This window comes from Rhopalosiphum padi, chromosome 3 (genome assembly GCF_020882245.1).
Source record: "Rhopalosiphum padi isolate XX-2018 chromosome 3, ASM2088224v1, whole genome shotgun sequence".
Classification (NCBI taxonomy): Eukaryota; Metazoa; Arthropoda; class Insecta; order Hemiptera; family Aphididae; genus Rhopalosiphum; species Rhopalosiphum padi.
Genome location: NC_083599.1, coordinates 14,779,101 through 14,801,182, shown reverse-complemented (window position 1 = coordinate 14,801,182; position 22,082 = coordinate 14,779,101). Strand labels below are relative to the sequence as shown.

Here is a 22,082-nt window from a genome sequence, read left to right as displayed (position 1 = left end):
GTTATACACTGGAAAATATCACCCACAGCGGGATTATAGTGTCCGTATAACATATATGCAGAGCGTCGAATCCGTACGCTTAAGAAATCGAACAACGCGCGTTTTGTTGGACCGATATAGTTGCCAGTATACATTGATACGCCGGTGTTGTGTTATAACGTATAATACCATCCAATTCCATTCTATTATCAATTTTTTCCTATTGATCGTACCTACCACCAATAATATATCCATTTTTCTCGTTTTTCTTTGTTTTAATATACTCCAAGCAGTCCAAGCTATAGGGAACTTAAAAATTAAAACACAATGATGAAAACGAAACGATTGAATACATGTACCTACGAATAATATATTTAATATGTATTATCGCCACACGCAGAGGCACCGATATCTTTCAAAACGCCTACGACATAATTATTTTTAAAGCTTAAGCACTAACCAGCAATTAATATTGACAAATAATTTATTTTACCATATTAATTTGTCATAAACAAAACCAACTTTCGGCGCTTATGGTCACACGTACATGCATATTATATTAAAAAGTCCTCGACGCAGGGAAGGAGACAATGAACGAGAGGACAACTACGATTTCCGTCTATACTTACTGAGTAGAGATTGTGTTTGTTCACGAAAACATGTGGATATACATATTATAGGTACTACACACAGCAAACGTTATGGATGTGATGATTTTCAATTTATTTTTAATGGGAAAAACTCGTAAGGTGTACCTTTTGTAAATACATTACGAACGCGTAATATAAGTGTTTATTGTGTGTGTGCGTGTTTGAAATATATTATATGTATATAGATTATCGTACCCTATATACAGCCGAGTAGATTTAAATAAAAAACGAAAGAGTTAGAAAATTCTTCGATCAATTTATATTGGTAATAAATAATAAAATAAATACATTATACAAGCACTTACACTCTTACAGGTAAAAAGGTACTTGTTTGTTATCGCTCCGCCAGTATGCCGCATAAAATTTATCGCCCCGCCATATAGTGTGCCGTTATTATACCTAACATTATCGTATTTAGCTCGTGATGGATGATCTATTTTGGGAAATGGAAAAACTATTGTATATTGTATATTAAACCATATTAGTACGCTGCTGGCTTCGTTATTTTATTAAACTTTGACATCGTTTGAAACCAATACGAAAAATTAATTTTTAATTTTTTTTACACAAAATATCGAGAAGTTGTGGGGTTCTGCTAAATGGGGAAATAGAAAGCGTCGTGGAACAAACAGAAATTTTTTGGAATCATATTTAGCAGAATTTATGTGGAGAACACGTCTCGGAAAACAAGACGCATTTAAAACCATTTTAAAAGATATCCGAGTTCTGGCCTCCACTATAATTATAATTATATTATTTATTTACTAATGCATTTATACATATTTTTTTAAATTTATAAACATATATTTATTCATTTATTTTTAAATTTTTCATTATTAATAATACATACATATTTTATATTTATTCATTATTTTGTTTATTTTATTTAATTGGCGGGGCGATAAATTTTATGCGGCATACTGGCGGGGCGATAACAAACAAGTACCGGTAAAAAAAAATGTATAATAAAAAAAATGTATTTGTAATTTACCTTGTTTATTTAAACATTGTTAACATGAACACTTTAAAAATTCAATAGTTGCATGACTCATTATATGAAAACAACGATTAGATACAAATGTAAGTACAATAAATATTATCACAATTTGGCGTCCGACTACAATACTATTATTCAGGAAATCGATTTCAAGCACCTAAAAATTGTCGCATGCATATTCAGGGACCACGCGCGGTACATAACCTGCCTGCTTAAGAACGTCGAATGATAAAATACATTATATGGACATAAAATTCTACGACTGTTTTTATAGAATAAAATAATAATAAAGATTATTTTTCAATACAGGAAATACAGACGATGACAGTACAGATACATATTAATATGTATTTTAAGATTACTCGAGTATTGTTTATTTCTATACATTTTTTTATCACAGTATCATACGTATAACCACAAACCACCAAAATGAAAGAAATAAAACCAAAGACCATTTATAATCATATATACAATGATACATTAAATATATATTATATTTTTTTGGTTTCTCGAACGGATGTAATAACAATCATTGTATTTACCATTGGTTGATAATAAACTGTGGTGTTTCGACATCCGCAACAATTGACAAATTAGAAGGCTAAATATAATATTATACGCCGCAAACACATCGCATATAATAATGTTTTTTTTTTATGATTAAAAACGACAATATACTTCCTCGTCATATTTAAAGGGTTTAATATGTGTTGTCAATTTTCTTTTTATTGCAAATGTTTTTGGTTTTTATATCTATGAACAAAATGCGCGTTTCTGTATATATAATCACATATAGGAGAAAGCTACGTTTATCCGGCATCTGGTTGTTTCGCACCAGAAATGATCAGTCTAAGTACCGAAATAAAGCTTTGATATTATAATGATGTCGATATGAATGTAAGATAAATGTATTTTCTGTTAGAGCGACACACGATAGTTCCTGCTTATATACCTATATAATTACATACATTAAAAAATCGTCTCGTTACGACTTAATTACGCGCCGGAATAATTGCATTGCCCGTGAAATCTTCATAGGCAATAAAAAACTTACACAAGACTTGTCGTTACGATCTCGGCGAAATCATAACGTACCTAATTGAAAGACATTAAACGTACCACTAATTTTACCATTTTATTACAAATTTTATATTTGTGTTACTGCACTTCGTTTTGATTTTTTTCAATTTTATTTAGATGAGAAGACCCAACCAATATTCTCTTTTCTCTGCCAATGAAGTCTGCGCACGTCTATATATAATGCATATATACAAAAATGCAATATATTACACTTTAAACATATAATATGGTAAAGCAATAAAAACATTCGACAAGAGTGAAGACGAATGTGAAACACGAAAAAGTTAACACCCGAACGAATGAAAATATATTATATAATAATCGTTTCGATGGTCCGACCGTCGACGTCCGCGACGGTTCGCACACGACGCGCCGTGAATGCTAATGAGAACACGTTGCGCGCACGGTGTATATAATAGTGTATACAATATTGTAATAATAATAATAATAATTTATAATAGTGAACGCCGCTACAGACTTGTATCGTATTATATTTATAATATATATATATATGTAATATGTACATATGTATATACACAAAATATATACATATTATTATGTATATAATATACTATATGGCCGCTGCTGCTCCGCGTGTGTACTTGGAATGCGTTTCATTCATAAAATTTATCTGACAGCCGCACCGCACCGCGCCGCACACGATCATCGTATCGCCCCGCCGACCTCTTCCCGTCGACCGATGACGAGCGGTGCGCTGAGTGTCGGTGGCGGTGCGACGACGAGTGTATAATTATTATTATTATTATTATTACTGAACGAGCCGTGCACACGACGCGCCGCCCCCTCGTACTCCCACCACCAAATCTTCTGCCGCGACGCACTACCGCGGACGGATCGAACGGTTATGACGAAATCTCGACGAGACGATCGCCCGACCGGACCGCACACCGTGTGACGAGATATTGTTATCGCAATATTTATAGTAGTCTATTATAAAATAATATGTAACGCGATACGATCGCACGACCGAATTTCAGCAATAAAAATATTATGCCGGAGAGAACGTGGTACACCCACCGCATGCGGTGATGTGTTACTGTTTCACTGACGCACAAACGTATAACGTAAATTGACATTCAATAGTTTCAATTTTCTGTTTTCAACACAACATCAGGGTGAATTGACCCATTATTAAAATAATATGTTGTTGCCATTATCTGTGTTCTTGGGGTGATTTTTTACAATAATTTAATTTTTAAGCGAGTTACCTATTTGAGTGTGTGCTGTAAACTATTGTGACAAGTTAACAATACAAAGTTGAAACACTTGAAACTACTGAATGCCAAATTTCTCTTAACCGTTGAGCGTTAAGTGGCAGAAAGTTTTCCGATGATTTTCGGACGAACTCTGACAAATGAAAAAGTCGTGAACTGTATGCGTCTTAATGTTAAATTAATATTATTATTCATTATAATTATTATCATACAGCGTTATTGTTATTGCAATACACGTAATCTACTAATTTTTTAATATGACACTATCAGCCAGAAAAAAAAATCAAAATATATACTGAGAACAATTCGCGCAATGATATATATATTATATCACATATAATTATTCGCCGGAAGTGTCTCATCAGACAGCGATCGCGCAAGCATTCGACCGACTGCACAACACACAATGAGAGGTCTGCAGTCTGCGCCGTAATAATCATAAACAATATTGTCATGTCGCAGACGAACACACAATCGCATATCACGGGTTCAAATATTACCGAAGATCTATGGCGGTATTACTGAGGTGGATTTTTTTTATCAGTTCACAGGCATCTTGAAAACGGTATTGTTTGAGAAAATATTAACTCGTCTGTTTCCCAACGTATGTTCCCCTCGTGGAATTCAACATTTCTGATTTCGAGCACAGTGCAAAAAACAACAAATTGGAAAAAAACGTATACAACGCGAATATTGTGGTACCGTATCAACCTGCGAGGGAACACCACTGAATCGAATTTTAAATTCTCTTGCTAATTTCGCGAGTGATGTAACCCAAGAAGGCTTTGTGTATGTGTGTATATTAGTTTCGATATAGTTTAAAAACGACAGCGGCACAACATGAAAAACAAAACAGGCCTATTTTTAATGGGGTTTCATTCGCAAGGTGCACAATTAGGCTGACTTCCTGTTGGCAAAAAAATTATAATTTATGCACAAAAAAAAACTCGTCTACGATGTGGGTAGTCGTGTGATGAATTTCCAAGGGACGAATTTTTATATAAGCACTCTATATTCGCATTTCAATTTAAACGTACCTCATTATAATTTATAATGGTTCAGTAATTTCCCTTTATTTGCATTAATCCAAAAACTTTAATTTAATTTATTTAAAACGAAATATCTTGTGTACTTTAAATAGACTACAAAACAACGATTAACGGATTATGATTTACAATAGGTACGGAATATTCGACATTAAGTATGTACATGTACCTATACACATTTTTAACTAATGCGTCTAATGTCGATTAAAATTGTATTAATATTCTTTGTGTTGCCACAAATGCGTTTGTTGGAGAAAAATAATATTATAACTTAGTTATGGAAAAATCGATTTTCTGTTACGTACTATATGTAACAGTATATCTAACTATATAGTTCGGCAATACCTAAATCATATAACTATATTTAGGTCAGAAAATTAATTACAACTATTGCAACAATAAACACATTTTCATGTTGACCATCATCAATTTTTACGTCAACGATAAAACCAGTCCGAAAAATACGCACGATCACAATCGAAGGATATAATACAATACGTGCACAATATATGAAAAATACTATCTCGCGGCAATTTCATTACCATAACTCTCGATATTAACTTGCATTGTTTATTCTTTTATTTGTTATCAATGTTTCACACGCTATAATAATAATAATAATAATAATACATAATACATGTATACGCATTGTCCATTGATACTGTTCAACAGAGTTTTGAAAAACGATTCTATATAGTTATATACAATATGTTATATTGTAAGTTTATACCCACTGAGAGAGGATACGCCATACACATAATAACAAATGTGCATTAATGGAATTTCAAGAATAACAAGCAATCATAAATCAACATTTCGTCCATTTGGGTCGTAAGCATCAGAGTAGTAGTTACAAGAAAGCGACTGAGAAAAAAAATAAATAAGGAGGAACATTATATGAGTTAACCCAGGGTCAGGTCGAGAGTGTAGTTGCACCCTTAGGCTAGCAATAACGCCCTTAAACAACATACACATTAAACACACAAGGACCTTGCACAACAACAAAAGCCATATATTATTTAAAATTGTCGGCATTATTTCAAAAACATTCTTCACCGGACCTTAATAATTAATAGATTCGGGGAAAGCAAAACGATATGGTAGCGAAAAACATATCAGCTGTTGCGATTAATATACCAATTCCACTACTACTACTACTACTACTACTACTACTACTACTACTACTACTACTGCTACTGCTACTACTACTACTACTACTACTACTGCTACCTGTGTCGTATTTACAATACACAACATGCTGTTGTCCATTCAAATGCATCACTCTACGGGGAAGGGGGTTGTCAAGTCCACTACCACAAATAAAATATACTACTACAAATTATAAGTTATACTTTTGAGAAATCATTTACTCGACTCGAGACTTGCTCTCTCTCACTCTATCTCTCTCCCATTATTGGTTTTGCGTTATTAACGAGATGTGGCGAATGACGTAAGTATGAAATAGATAATAATTAAATTAATTAGCAATGTTACTCTACAACCGTCGAAGGTCATCGCCGTTAAATGTTTGTACCTGAATAGTATTGTTTTTATATGCATACTTACATTAAACATAGGTACGCAAGCAACGCACATTGGAAGTACGCGTATCGTATAACCTGCAGCCAACAGAACTGGTCTTTGCACGAATAATAAAACACAAAATAAAAAAAATTTACTAGCACATTTAATCCTATAAATAAAAAACTAAAACCAAATTTTATATCTAAAACTGGTCACGTGCTTTTTAGCACAACATTCCTTTGTATGCATATATTGGTCTCGCTGAGTGAATTCTACGTAAACTGTAAACATTTAATATTATTATGTGCCCGTAATAAAATCGGATTTCAAATATTTTAAAGTGTTTCCCGACACAAACAGTGATCTTAAATTACATTTTCAAAAGCGGCACAACACTATACATCGTTATAGGTATAACATTATATAGTTTTTTATGCATATATATTAAATTATATTGATGTGTACGTACACATGAGATGACGGAGGTTTTAAAGTATAGGAAACAGCAGTAAAGAGTATATTGCTGTTGTATACTATTACAATTATTATTTTATATTCGTCAGTTTTGTCGACAAAGGAAAAATAATAACGTTTTTAAGTGTGCGAGTCAGCCCCGGTCGGAATGCCGCCGTAGTCATCGGCAGCCGCTACACTGCACATATACATGAATGAAAGCCGAAAAAACGATAAATACACTAGTTTTATGTGACACGTTTTTTCGCCCTTCTTTGACCGAACACGCACACGCACTCACACACACACACACGCACACACACGTACAGAGAGAGATACGGACCCCGACCGACCAAGAGTTTGTTTTTACAGACGAACAGACATCGTCCGGAAACATGAATGGACCCAAACGGGAAACATTTACGCAAAAACGTTACACACACCATTCATTAAACATTACAACTATACACACGTCATAACGAATGAAATACACACATGCGACCCAGCAGCACCAACACGCATCCGCATACGAGACGCACACATTGTATAAGAACGTCGCATTTCGTATTCAACACGTAACGTCGATGCGTGCGGTGTATCCACACATGTTTATCGAATATATATGATTTTTTTTTTTTATATAAGATTGCGTTGCGTGGCGTGAAACTCCAAATCTCTATACGGTCTGCAATATATACCGTCGATCACGTGGTGCGATCGGAGACTTTTCAAATTGAAAAGTAATAATAATATAATATTATTATACGCACCAAACGCGAATACCATTTGTATAGAGAGGTACCGAACGAATCGTACACGAAGTATATTGTCCTATTATTTTTCATAGAAACATTTCTTTATAGGTATTTCCTAGTTTTCTTTTACTCGATACGTTCTATATTCGAAAAAAATGATTTCAAGAAACCTTCATACAAGCGAGAAGAACTACGACGACGTGCTAACCAGAGGCGGCTGTGCTAACGAGGCCCGTACTTTAGTCGTGAGACGCGTTTACCGTCAATTAGAGCGAGACACGACTCGCGCGCGTACCAAACAGACACACACACACACACACACACATACATATTCATCATTACACACGACTCCCAGGTCTAAGTTACGTATCAATTTGACGAACGGCGGCGGATATTAATGCGATTTAAAGTGCGCGCGCGTATATACGTACTATATAATATACGATGCGGCCCGTAACGCCCACCGAAAACGAGTCATCGTGAAGTAAAAAAAAAAAAAAACCAAACAAACAACCAAGCGCCTCCTTAAGGACCACGCGCGAGACAAGACATACGTACCATCATATAAGACGTATCATGTGCGTATACGATATTATTATGGCGGCGGCAACGGTAATAATAACCTGCGAGGCTCGGTGTGTCCGAATCGATAAATATTGTACTCGCGCGCGACACGACTTGCGGGAAGACTTATTGAAAGGAGAAAAAAAAAACAAAGTGGCGCGAACGCATTATCACGATTTCCTTATACGTGGCGGCGGCGGCGGCGGCAGCATCTAAGCACAATAATAATAATAATAAAACAACAATACACGCATCGGCTAGCGTGTGTGTATTACATACAATACGCGTGTACTATATATACAGCGACGGACCTGGTCGAGAAATAATAATTTCAATAACAAACGAGCATAGTGGCGTCGGCGACAGTGTGAACTATATACGTGTATAATAATATGTATTATAATCATTACGTGTGTAGACGGTCCTTTTTTTCGGGATGTGGGCGCGAAGGGGTAAACACGTATTCTTATTTTTCTTTTTTCTTTTTTTTTTCTTTTCCTAGACGCCGAGCGCCAAGCCTGATGCTCCGCCGCCCGACTATGTGCGACCAGCGATACGTAGTAATAATCTTGGTAATAATAGTGTCGTCAATACACCCACCCGCGGGGCAACAAATCTACAACGGGACAGCAACAATAATAATAATAATAATAATAACAAAAATATAATATTCTTAGGACGCCCGTCAGACACCATACGTACACGCGTGTACGCACGCGACCCGGTCCGGTTCGGTCCTTTCTATTCACGTATTATCATAATATATACTGGTAGACTACGGTCGCGTCAAATTATAATATTCGACTTATCGTCGTCGGTCCAATTGAAAAAAAAAAACAAAGTAAGAATTCCAACTCGAACATTTCGGCGGCCAGGAAAACACGACTACGGCCCGGCATCCGGTCGACGTCGCGCGTTTAAACAACAAAAACAACATCGTCTGCGGGCAGCGCATAAAGGTAAACAATTTATAATACGACGTACGTCTGCGTGTTTGTTGTTTTACGACAATAATAATAATAATAATAATATCGAACCATTCGCGATCGAAGAGATTAAAAGAATTTCGTTTTTTTTTTAACGGGACTGCATGTATAATAAGTACAATATTCTATGCATATCGATATTATTCTTATTATCGTTTGACGCTACCTATATATATTTTGATCCGATCGAGCGGGTTAATCGATAGATCGATCTGTATTCCCTCACCCCACACACGGCATATTTATAGAATTGTGACTTAAAGAAGTGACTTTGACATATTGTATATGCTAAAACGTAACTTGACAAAGACTACGACGGCCAGTTTCAATGCGGACATTTATTTTTTTATCAAATCTTAACGAATAATCCACAATTGTGTACGTCACGGTCGCGGTGTCCAACAGCGGCGGCGGCGCTTCGTTCTTGAAACGATTCGTTTCATCATATACGTACTACGCGTTATTTTTATTTCTATTACGTCCTCCCGAATCCCGTCCGGCTCGTCTCCTTTACAATAATAATAATTATTATTACCGTCGCCTTTTGTTCGACAAAATCCTCCCACGACGACACGCAGTAATAATATTTCGGTTATTCGACCATTCACGTTTCGGTTGTTATACATAATATATATGGTGGTAGTAGTAGTGTGAGCGCGCGAACGATCGTTTCTTCTCCTTCAAAAACACCGATTCTCTCTCACTCTGTCTAGCACACTTTAACCATTGTGGTGGTCCTTCCATACGCGCCCAAATCACGAAGGACACACTACACACACACTCGCACGCGCGCGAGAGGGAAAGAAGGAATTTAAAAAAAAAACTGGCCAACGTTTCCTGCGTGGCCGTAGCATGTACCACACATCGCCACCGCCCTTTATTAGCATAACTCTTATATATAAAAAAAAAAGTAAGTACACTCTCACACAGAGGCGATAATCGACGTTGGATGGAGGCGGCGCGGTGGTAACACCACTCTTGGTCGATAATAATTTATTCGAAAATTTTTTTTGTCGCCCAATTTCTTGTTTGTCTGCGGCAGCGAAAACCAATATCGCGCGAGTACGCACACACACACACACCGGAAATTTACCGATATCACCTTTGCGCCACACCCGCCGTTAATTACATACATCCAAAACACGACAGTAGAAGAATTCGGTCGTCGTTTCTTCAATGCATATTTATTTTTTAATCGGTACATATTATTTTGTTCTCCCCGAAAATATCACGCTGACTGTTGTGTATCGAGATCGCACGCAACTGCGACACAAAAATAATACGATACGCGCGAAAAAAATAGTTGAGCATATAATACAAACTACAAAGTCGGTCGGTCACACCACACACAAGATTCGCGCGCGTCGGAGTAGCCCATACAACAATATTAATTCCCAACGACGGCGGAGAGATCTTATTTCGTCGCCAGACATTCACGTGAAAGGGTAAACCCCGAAATTACGCTTTCCCCTTTGACCTTCCCCACTCACCTTCGTAACACAAGATTTACGCGTTTTTCGTATTTCTACGCAGTATAACTATTATTATTATGTCTGTAACAGTGTAAACCCTAACCACGCCAGATTTATTTATTGGAAATACATTATATTATGGACAAACGATTAAACTTCGTATTAAAAATATATAAACGTTCTAAAATGGGTATATAGATTGTAAATGAAACTAGGAGGTAATCGCCGTCCAACTGGTTTTTTACGTTTTTAAGGCACGAAATCACATACCTACACATACCACCTTAGAACCTCAAACAAACGGTGTTCGTGACGTAGTTTTAAATTTTATGTTTTCTAACCGATTGAAACGAATACATGGCTAGTAAATATGTGACGATATGAATTCGATGAAACATATATTATTTTTTATCATTTCCACACACACGCATTAATAAAATGTTTCTTTTATCCGAGCCAAATCGACCAAACGAATTTCAGTTTATTTGTATTTGTGTAATTCGTCGTTAAAATACGTTGGCGGTCTGTGTGCAACACCGAATACTAAACACTACGCCGATTTACTTAAAAAAAAAAAAAAAACAGAAAACAAATTCAACAAAGCGTGTATTTCATAATTCATAATATCTATTATGTTGTATACCGAAATGAATGAATCCACTGTGCATAATTGATTGACAGTTTTTTATTTTTGCGAAAATAACATCGAGATTACAATAATGCTTTTGAAATAATATCTGACAAAAAATAATTAATAATAAAACCATATTTCATATACCAAGATATCTATAATTGAAAAATATTTACAAATAGTTGTTTTAATTATCGAATAAATACAATTTTACACATTAGTAATAATTATTAGAACGAATTTATCAGAAAAATACCTTGATTAACCACTCCATAATATATAATAATACAATTATATTTTCTAGTCGTCAAAAACAAACAAACAAACAATTGTAGTGAAGATCACACCAAAACAATGGGTTTGCAATGACAATTGACAATGAGCCGTGAGAGACAAGCAAACACCGACTATTGAATTAAATAATAATGATAACTTGAACTGATAGATATAACGAGCAAACGACTTACCAACAATTCTTCAGAAGTAATGGTATTGTCCGTGTACAGAACCAAAAGGTCAACGGAAAGGCAGTCGGACTCCCGAAGTTTAGAACTGACCAACAGGCAAGTGGTGCCCAGCAGCTGTAGGTGATTTTTATTGATCGGATTTACCGACAGGAACCTGTCCATATAGTTGACGGCCAATGGAAAAATGTCTTCTTGGCACTTTTGCTCTTCGCAGACCTGCACAACAAAAATAAAATACGTTTATAACATCAAGTAAAATAAAATAGACTTAAATATTAAATAGTATAATGTCTATGGAATAATCAGTTTTACAATAATATAATTCATCAAAAATAGATATATAATTAACTAATTATATTTCCGGTTTGAACACCAGAGTACAAGACACATGATTATAATATTAATTATAATATTATAATGATATATTATTATTAAGCATACGATATTCACAAGTTGGTAAGTTTTCGGAGAAACGAGAACTCAACTGTTCAAATTTAAATTATAATAATAAAAAATAATTGCGACGAGCTGTACTCGTGTACTCGGAATTCCAAATAAACCAACACCTATTAATATTATTACCATTTTTATCAACATAATATTTTCGACTAATTTGTGAATGTTGTTTATTATTTACACGAGTTATTTTTCACTCGTAATCACCGTTTATCATCTCTGAACCGGAAAAGAACATTGATAAATATAAAATGTTTGATAAAATACGTATTATATGTTTTTGCCACTGCACGAATAACCTTTGAAGCTTGAATACAATATAATAAGTATAATAGTATACAATATAATATAGACTTTTTTCTAATGTCGACGTCTACGGCTAAATAACTAAAAATGAAAATATCACGCACAGTCGATTGGAATAATTGTTAGAAGTGAAGACCTAAAATATGTCTATTGTATTGTAAAGGAAACACGTCATACAACTGTCTACGGAATAATAAAGATCGATTAGAGATAATAACATAAATCTATATGGACATTTACAAAAATTATAATACGGCACCGAGTTGCTCAATTATATAATATATTACATAATATAAGTTTTAAAAATTATAATTATGAAATTATCTGGTTTTTTGTCGAAATAACCGGTGTCGTGTCGCCTTAAGTCAAATCGTCGTTGACGTTGACGAGTAATTACAGGGTGCCAAAGTCAAGACACGATTACACACGAAACACGTCGCTTCTATCCGACACGTATTTCGAAAAAAAAATTCAGGAAGGGCCATCCTCCCTTGTTTTGATATACGATTCGAGTGATGGTATTATTGTCTCGAACAATACCGGTAGAAGCGGTCGCGGCATTCACACACGCGGCAAACAAGGTGCATAAACAATACACCTTCGTGTACTATTGAAATAATATATGTACTATTGCATTGCATTGCATAGAAGTAGGATGTATTATTGGTAAGGTACTCGACTACACAAGACGCGAAGTGGCTACGAGCTGCAATGTTCTCGTTCGTCGAGTGAAATCATTAATGGGGTAAATAAAATATAAATAATTTTTACGACAACCATGGGAAGAAACCGGCGGCGACGGTAGGTTTTTGTATATACAATACACAGTTTCCGGGGGAGCACCGTTTTGTTATTTAGGACTATATGTTCTCAGTATACATAATATAGGATCCGTGTAACATGCACTCGCTGCGTAACAACGACAAGTGGCGGCGTTTTCGGACATTTCCTTTGGACCGCGCGTGATATATGCGTCCGGTCGACCCGTTCGCAGGACACGAAAAACGACTATGAGGCACTAAATTATACAGAGCGCCGCCGCACACGTGTGTCACGGGGTAGTGGCGGCGTCTAAGACGCGCGATCGAACGAAGCGAGAAATTAATTTATAAATTAGGTAGAGACCTGGACTAAGACTACGACGAAGGCGATAATAATAATAATAATACGTGGGAATGCTATGTCTCAAATGTATATATATATATATATGAGTGTATGTGTATGATGTGTGCGTGCGATCATAACGATTATAGTATATATATATATATATTGTATATTATACTACCACCGATGGAATGTGCCTCCGGGTGGCTGGCTGGATGGCTGGTCGACAGTATTTATCCGAATCCCGATCGCGAGGGATGATATATACATAATAACGTTTCTCCGCGCCGCCGTGGCGCGGCAGCAGTCAATTACCCAAGGGATAACGACGACGACCATTGGCTTAGCTCGGAGGTGAGAGATTTTATTGTGAGATTGATGAGCATCTCAGTCTGTATATTATAATATATAATGCTTTCAGAGAAGATTATGGGTGGAGCCAGGTCGTCGTCGGCGGCGACGGCGGTGGTACCACTAACCGGGTTGTTGTCAGAGAGACGAGGGGCCCGGACGCCGACAATGGACGTTGGAATGTTGTTAAACCCGAAACGCATGTACACGTAATTGAAGGATAGGGTTTTCGGGTTGTTTCTTTTCGGTTTTTTTTGTGCGTGTGTCCGTTCCGTTTTACGGCGCCCGTGGTGGGGAATAATAAATTAGAAAATTAAAAACCGACGACTTTTATACAAGAAATAGAATTTTAATCACCGACGCCGATGGTAGGTCGGTGTATGCAATGGTGTAGTACTGCAGCAGACGAGTGACGGGGAGGGAAGACTCGTTTGTATGTGTATCGTGTGTACTTACTTGCGCGATAATTGAAATCGATCTATGCTAGGCGCTAGCAGTGGTCTGAACCGCGGAAAGAAAATTTACGCTATCGATTTCCGCGATTTCCGCGGTCGACTATGGCGATATCGAAAAAATAAACAGAAATTCCCGTTGCGTGTTATCGATCTATCGAACGCGAACCGCGTCAAATATTGAATACCGCTTATTATAATTATACGCGACGACGACACGCGGACAGCAGGTCATTTACGAATAATTAGTACTGGCTTGCTCGTGACGACGACAACGACGTCATATTATATTAATACTCGAAATTTAAAATCAAACGGCTTATACAACATTCGGTGTAAATTACCAGTATATACGGCAGGTTCTATAGGATCACGTATAATTGGCACGTAGCCACCGGGCACATGGAAAATAAAAAAACGCTTAATCAAAATTTATCACACTCGTTCAATTGATATATAATATTATATACATACAGATATCGTACGGGAACATACACGTGTTAAGTAAAAATAAAATAAAAAAATATAGCAAAATATAGGAAACCATCATAACGCGATAATATATTATTATTATGATGATTTTATTATAATATATACCTGATAGGACTTATTGGGTAATGAACTGGCATCGACTGGTTGTATTGTATAATATGAAAAGAGAACAGGAAAGTACAAAAACGCGCGTGTATACGACATTGTCTTTGTGCCGAAAATTGTGTTTGTGTGTGTGTGTGTGGCAAAAAATTCGTTGTTTCGACCTTGTCTATTCGCATATAGATTTTTTGCGCGTTTACCCAAGGTCTGTACGTGCGTATTGAGATATTTATCCCGTGTGGGAAGGGATAAAACGTACTTCCGGGGCTGGAGGGGAGGTATATACGTACAGAGCCTGTCGTCGAATTAAAACGCTGCATGCACGACATATAATAATAAGGTTTTGCGTGATTATTTCGCGTTTACATTATTTACAAAGTTTGGGTTTGTGAACTCGTTTGTGTCCACAACAATTTACTGTTTATCAGTTTTATTTTCAATTCAAAAGGAGGACCTGATAACTTAAGACGATGACGAGAACAATATTTTCGAAATTTCAAAAAACGCGTAGACAACAATAAAGTAATATTATGGTGTGTGAATTATTGTTTTGTTCTTGAATCGATTCGACCAAACACGCCGCGCTTATCAACGCCGACGTAGTATGTTACTCGTCGCAAAATCGCATTTCTTAATAATAAAAATTAAGTCCACCGCCGTCTCGACCGGAGTAGAAAATCGTCGCCGTTGGTGTACGAACACGCGCGTAACGTATAGTGTATAATATCACCGTCCACCATACGCGTACATGGTCGTTAATAATAAATAATAATAAAACATCATATCGAGTGACCGTATGAGTGGGGGGGACCCATTCCACGACCACTAACTCTGTCCACTGAACGCCGCCGTTCAACGACGATGACGACGAAATAAATTATATTATACAAAAATATTATCTATGTATATTGTACTCGTATAATCAAAGTCCAAACAAAACAACACACAACGACGAATACCGATTTTACACAAAGATATAATATTATTAGTATCCAACGTAACTTCCCAATTGCATTGTGACGGCGAGTCGACGACTATTAACATGCATACATTGCATACGTCCCCAGAGGCGTGCGTTCCAAATAAATAGAAAAAATAATTCCAAAAAATAAAATTTCAAAATAGTTAAAAACAATAAATAAATGCATCATGTCGTAAACTCGAGCAGTCCCACTGACGGCCCCAGACGATGAATTTAAATAATATGCGTCGTATAATACGTTATAATGATATTACGTTCAGAAGATTCGAAAAGAGCTATTAATTTAGTTTTCGTATCGTTTTTTATTTTTTATTTCTGATAATACATAACCTCGAGTCCCGGGCCCGTTATTATTCGTGTGTTGCGTGCAAATAATTACAGGTGTCAATAACTCGTTGCCCACCGATCTAATCTCGCCGATCGTCGACGATGTGACAACGACGACTAAACTTTTAACGATTTACAACCGTCAAGTCAATTTTTCGGATGGCTAAGATGGCTTTAACTTATTTCCACAAACGTCTCCCGAATCATCTACGAAAATCTTGAATAGTAATCAAATCGATATATTTAACGAGATTGCTGGATGCGTCATCGTCAACAGTCGAATGCCAAAAATAAAAATGACACGATTTACGAATGAATAGCGCGTGGCATGCTTAAACATATCGAGCGAGAAGCGATAAGATAATACGTGATGGCCTATCTCTCGCCGTGAACACCAAAAAACCCATTGAAGAAAAGAATAAAAACCGGGCACGTGTAACAGTGCTATGAACTAAAAATATACGCTATTTAGTATTTAATATATCATTATATTTTTATCTACAGCAGTCGCAGTGATACAAAAACGACGAACTGCTCAAATTATAACAAACGTCAAATATAATATTAATATTATATTATTATAATTTATAACGGTAACAATAGTGGTAATCATTTACGTACATTAATCGCGTCTAACCCACACGGCCACACACTAATTATAGGTACTACAGTTATTGGTGTTGGACGGAAATATCATTGTTTTTTTATCAATTTAACCATGGACTGTGGAGCGTCATGCCACCTTCACACATACACACTTTTGGACTTTTTAATGATTTGACGGTAGTTAAATATTCAAAAACTATACAAATTATAAATTAGCTATATCTATTAAATGATGTATCAATTATTTTTAAATTTATAAAAACGTGTATTATATACACGTGTAAACTAAATAATCGGAGAAAATGTCACGACTGGTATATACATTATAACTATACACAACTATTTTTACTATCTGAAACATGATTAAAAATAATTTTGTTTTTAAAATTAACGTCATAAGACATAACTCTGCAGAAAAAAAGCTCCGGAGGGGATTTACACCTACAAACGTTTATTACGCCTTCGATGCAGTTATCGTTCGATTATAATTATGTACAATGGGCGAATAATGCAGGATTATCCGTTGTATATAGGTAAGCACGCCCAAAGCATTCTTGATTATTATTTACGTTCCGTCGTATATAAAAACGAACAGATCGACATTTTCCATGTGCGCGAAACAATAAAATGCATTTTCCAACGTATACGTTGCGTCAGCGCGATTATATAGTTGGAACAGTAGACCACCTTTTTCGTATAATAAGCGCGAACGGTTTTTTAATTCCTTTAATGCACGTCGATTATTATATTTAGCGAAATTTTCAAAAGTGCATCGGCGTAAATATTTGTGACGTATATATTTTAAAATTATCGACGTCTGTAAATAATAATTGCCCGTACTCACCGCCTCCTCAACGTAAATGCCCCGCTTTAATTCCATCAATATTAACTCTTATTGACTATAATAACTATTATAAATTACACGATATTTAACATCAAGAAAATAAGAACAAGAAAATGACAGTCGACAGTGAACGAAGATCTACTATTGAAATGATTGTGTTGTTGTCGTCGATAAAGCAGGAAAAATTTTTTCGTTCTTCATACCTGTGGGGATATCCGAAAAGGAAAACTTTGCGCTAAAAACGATAAGCGCCACACCACACTGTACTTTCAATTCTATTACCATCTTGATTTCTATATTTTCAATATACAAAAACACTTTGTATATCACGCAGCGGCTGAGCGATGTCATAGATCGATGATCGGAAATAAATTATTCGTTTAGGGAAACGCAACATTGATTACGAGTTTGTGTACAAATGTAATGTATAATTTGATAAAACAATGACGATCAACCTCGATAATATTATCCAACTTCGTCTAGTCAGCGCCAAAAAGAAATATTTTTATAAATATTTGTATTATAAAACAGCTGAAGCCGTCCTTCAGTGTATACATATTTTTATACGTAAGAAATGCCTACTCTACGTCGTAGTAACATTAATTATACTAATGTCGCCAATGTGTCGAAAACGGAACAGATAAATAGAAAGAAATAAAAATGCTAAATCATCACAATAGATTCTTTTTAATTTCGTTTTCTTCGTGTTTATGTCATGTTTACATTAAAATACGTAAATATACATAAATATATTTTTTATCAAAGAAAAATATGTAAATATTGAAAAAATTAAAAATAGACAGTAGACGGGTGGTCAGTATTACTAGTGGTGACAATTAAATAAAAATATATCGCTTAACTAATAATAAAAATTAGGATTTTTTTTTTGATGAACATATTGAATGTGCATAATAATAAATATAAACGCGGGGAAAAAATATCAGTCCGGAACACCGGAGAGTGTGTAAAAATCACACGCGTTAACCACCGCGACCGCGACTACCACAAAAACCATTAAACAACACTAACCACTGTACATGATCACATCGCTTACATTATGTATATTATAAATTATATTAAACCTGCAAACGAAGGTATAAAAAAAAATTATAAATAATTAATAAAATATTCCATCGGTGAGAAAATGCAGCAACGTTCGAAATACTCAAAATACGTTACCGTCGTTTACTATCAAACATGATAAATTTTATTCGATCATGCAAACTAGATAAAAGTGATAAACAGTGGGTGGTCTGTGTAATATTGTACTATCATAAACTGGGAAATTATTGGGATTTTGCGTTGGTCGAATGCAAGTTCTTTCATTTTCGAAAACACTTACTAAAAATATATTTGTTCAACGCGTAAAAAAACTATTCAAGATATCGTATAATATTATTTTAAATAAGATATACGGCACGGTCGAAAATTATAAGAAAACATCAAGACTAGCGTGTAAGTAAATAAAGATTAGAGGTACGAGAGTGTATCGTATAAAATCTTAAAATTCTAAAAACGTTAAAATATACGGTGCCGTCGTCGCATTGAGACGGTTACACAATAGACGAAAAGGAAAAGATACAATATCCGGGCGACGATCGAAATCTGCGCCCAACTCGGCGGCCCGAGCTGAGAAAAAAATACAAAATAATAATAACAACATTATATCGTCTATATACGATGATGCCGTCAAAACACGGGGCCTCGCACGTCCCTGTAATTAAAACACGTCGCCGCAACGTAATTATTATCAAAAGATCCGCCGTCCAGTATAGGTGATTCCCGTCTACGTTGCGTATACGACCAATATTAGGTTACCTGAGGCAAAATTGTGGTTTTTTTTTTAATAAACACTGGCGACCACAACAACGTTTTAAAAGAAAATTGTTTTTCGTCCGACAATTATCGGAAATGTATTGCCGACCATTAGTACACTGCAAGCGGTACACGGGATCATGGTATACTACTGCAACACTTTTCGGACATCGCGGTTGTCATCGAAATGTCCCGCAGAACGGACGAGTGGACGATCGTCTTAACATTGTCATTTGTGTACTACTCAATTTCTGCGAAGGAAAAAAATTAAAAGCGAACACCACGACGACGGCACTTTATGACCGTTCTGCCGAGATCTCCTAGAGACACATTTAATCACGTGCGCGATGCGTGTCAATCAATCAATCGTGCCAATAGTGGAGACGACAAATTCGAACGGAAACACAAAATAAAAAATCACTAGTATTACAATTTTTGTTTATTGTATTTTGACAATACTAATCACACACACTACCTATACGATGAACTGCTGCACTGGGAAGATTAAAAATGTTGATAACAAAGGGCGGTGGCCGGGTAACGCGACAACCAGTTTGGTCGGCACTCGGCGACGACAGCGCGGCGGAGGACCGAATTATTTTTACGTCCGTTAATAGTCGTTTTGATGGATCCATTCGTCTTTTATGGTTTCTTTTTTTTCATTTCTTATAGCATTATCGCCGGGAGCGACCTGTTCTCGCCTTTATGTATATTTGTTTTACTCCACGAAAAAATGAATGAGAAATAAATTCGAATGGGAGAACAACCACCGTTCCATTTCGATACAAAGTAAAAATAAAAAACGAAAACTGGGAATTGTCACACAAGTGTCAACAATATTGTTATTCGAGAATTAACGACAAAATAAACAAACACAAAATAATAATTATATAATAGTTTTATATTTATAACATAATGTTATTATTAAGATCTATTTAGTATTTTCGATCATTGCTGTCCTTCGGTTAGTTTAAATAATTTAAAATAAGACCGACGGACGTGTGTGATTCGAATATTAATACAGGAAATCCCATTTGGCAGTTTTTCGTTTTTACATTGATTTTATATTATAAAATCAATGGTTTTTATAAATAACGATGCGAATTGGTTTTCATATGTCGAGCTGTTAAAAAAACTCTATCCGACGAGAAAACCGAAATAACAATTATAATAAAACAGTGGGTAGCGAGGGGAACAGGGATGTGTGCATTAATGGACTGGATCGTATTTTGTTACTTATGCTCTATCATGTTACGCCGCCGCCATAGACGTACGTTACAATAATAAAAATAAACCCGCTCTGCTGGATAAGATATAACAACGAGATGGCGTTTAAACAGATTTCAATGGAATGTAAAATAAAATAAACTTATGGGGGTACACATGCACGCACACACGATTTATTGGATTTGATAAAATACAACTCGCTCGTCGACGACTTACAAGTACACGCCACCACGGCCAACCACCGCCGGTCTGAACACTGAATGAAACCTAAGCGACTCTTTTTATAATACCTATAAATACTCAACACACTATCTTTCATACTCTATCTCAAACCGACTTCGGTGTTTAAAATTTTCATTTTATTCCTCTGTTTGGTATTTAATATATTATATACTAATCTGTTCCTTAAAAATTTTCTTTTTGAAATCTTACGTATTAACAGCGTTAACGTTTTATCTACCGTTTCGTTTTGATAGCAAAGACAACATAACGTGGCGTATAGAACTACTATACCGATTCTATAAAATATTCTGGTAGGTGATACATCTCCAATAACAAAAATAACCCCGTTTAAAAACAAAACGAGATGGAACGGAAACAAAACACTTTAATTTCGTTTAAAAACTAATAAGGCCAGTAAATACGGCAGGATGATTAATGATTATTATTTCGGTACGACAAATCAATCAAAGTCTGTTTAATTAACGATCCACTGACAATTTCGGTAATTTAACCAATCTAATATTTCATCGTACAATTGATTCATAATTGTTATTAGACTTTAGACACACACGACGAATGTCCAAATCGTGTAGAACACACAACGCTTTACTGATATAATGATATACTATAAAGAGGAGCGAAATTAATCGAGTAAGTACTTAATACTCTCTCGAAGACGGCACTACGCGCTTTTATATTAATTCTTTAAGTACACAATTACACAAACCGGCACGCGTTCGTTTTGCGTTTTTTTTTTTTTTATCATATATATTTCCCTAACCTGACGACCTACCAAAATACAACGATAATAATAATATGTATATAAATAGCAAATATTGTCTATACAGAATGACAATATTTGCTATTTATAGCTAAATTTTCTATACTGAAATCAATCGGTGTTTGCGTTAGCGATCACTTGAATCCTTCAACCATGAACGAACTACTAGCAAGCGA

At 35.6% G+C, this 22,082-nt stretch overlaps 1 protein-coding gene across 1 annotated transcript in view; it reads right to left on the bottom strand.

The window, feature by feature from the left end:
- The window catches only part of LOC132923990 (G1/S-specific cyclin-D2-like), a 60,581-nt gene that overhangs the window by 25,867 nt on the left and 12,632 nt on the right, over window positions 1-22,082 (bottom strand). Inside the window, exon 2 of the mRNA XM_060988029.1 lies at window positions 11,840-12,055. Within this exon, the coding sequence (XP_060844012.1) occupies window positions 11,840-12,055 (216 nt within the window). The remainder of the gene's footprint in view (window positions 1-11,839; window positions 12,056-22,082) is intronic.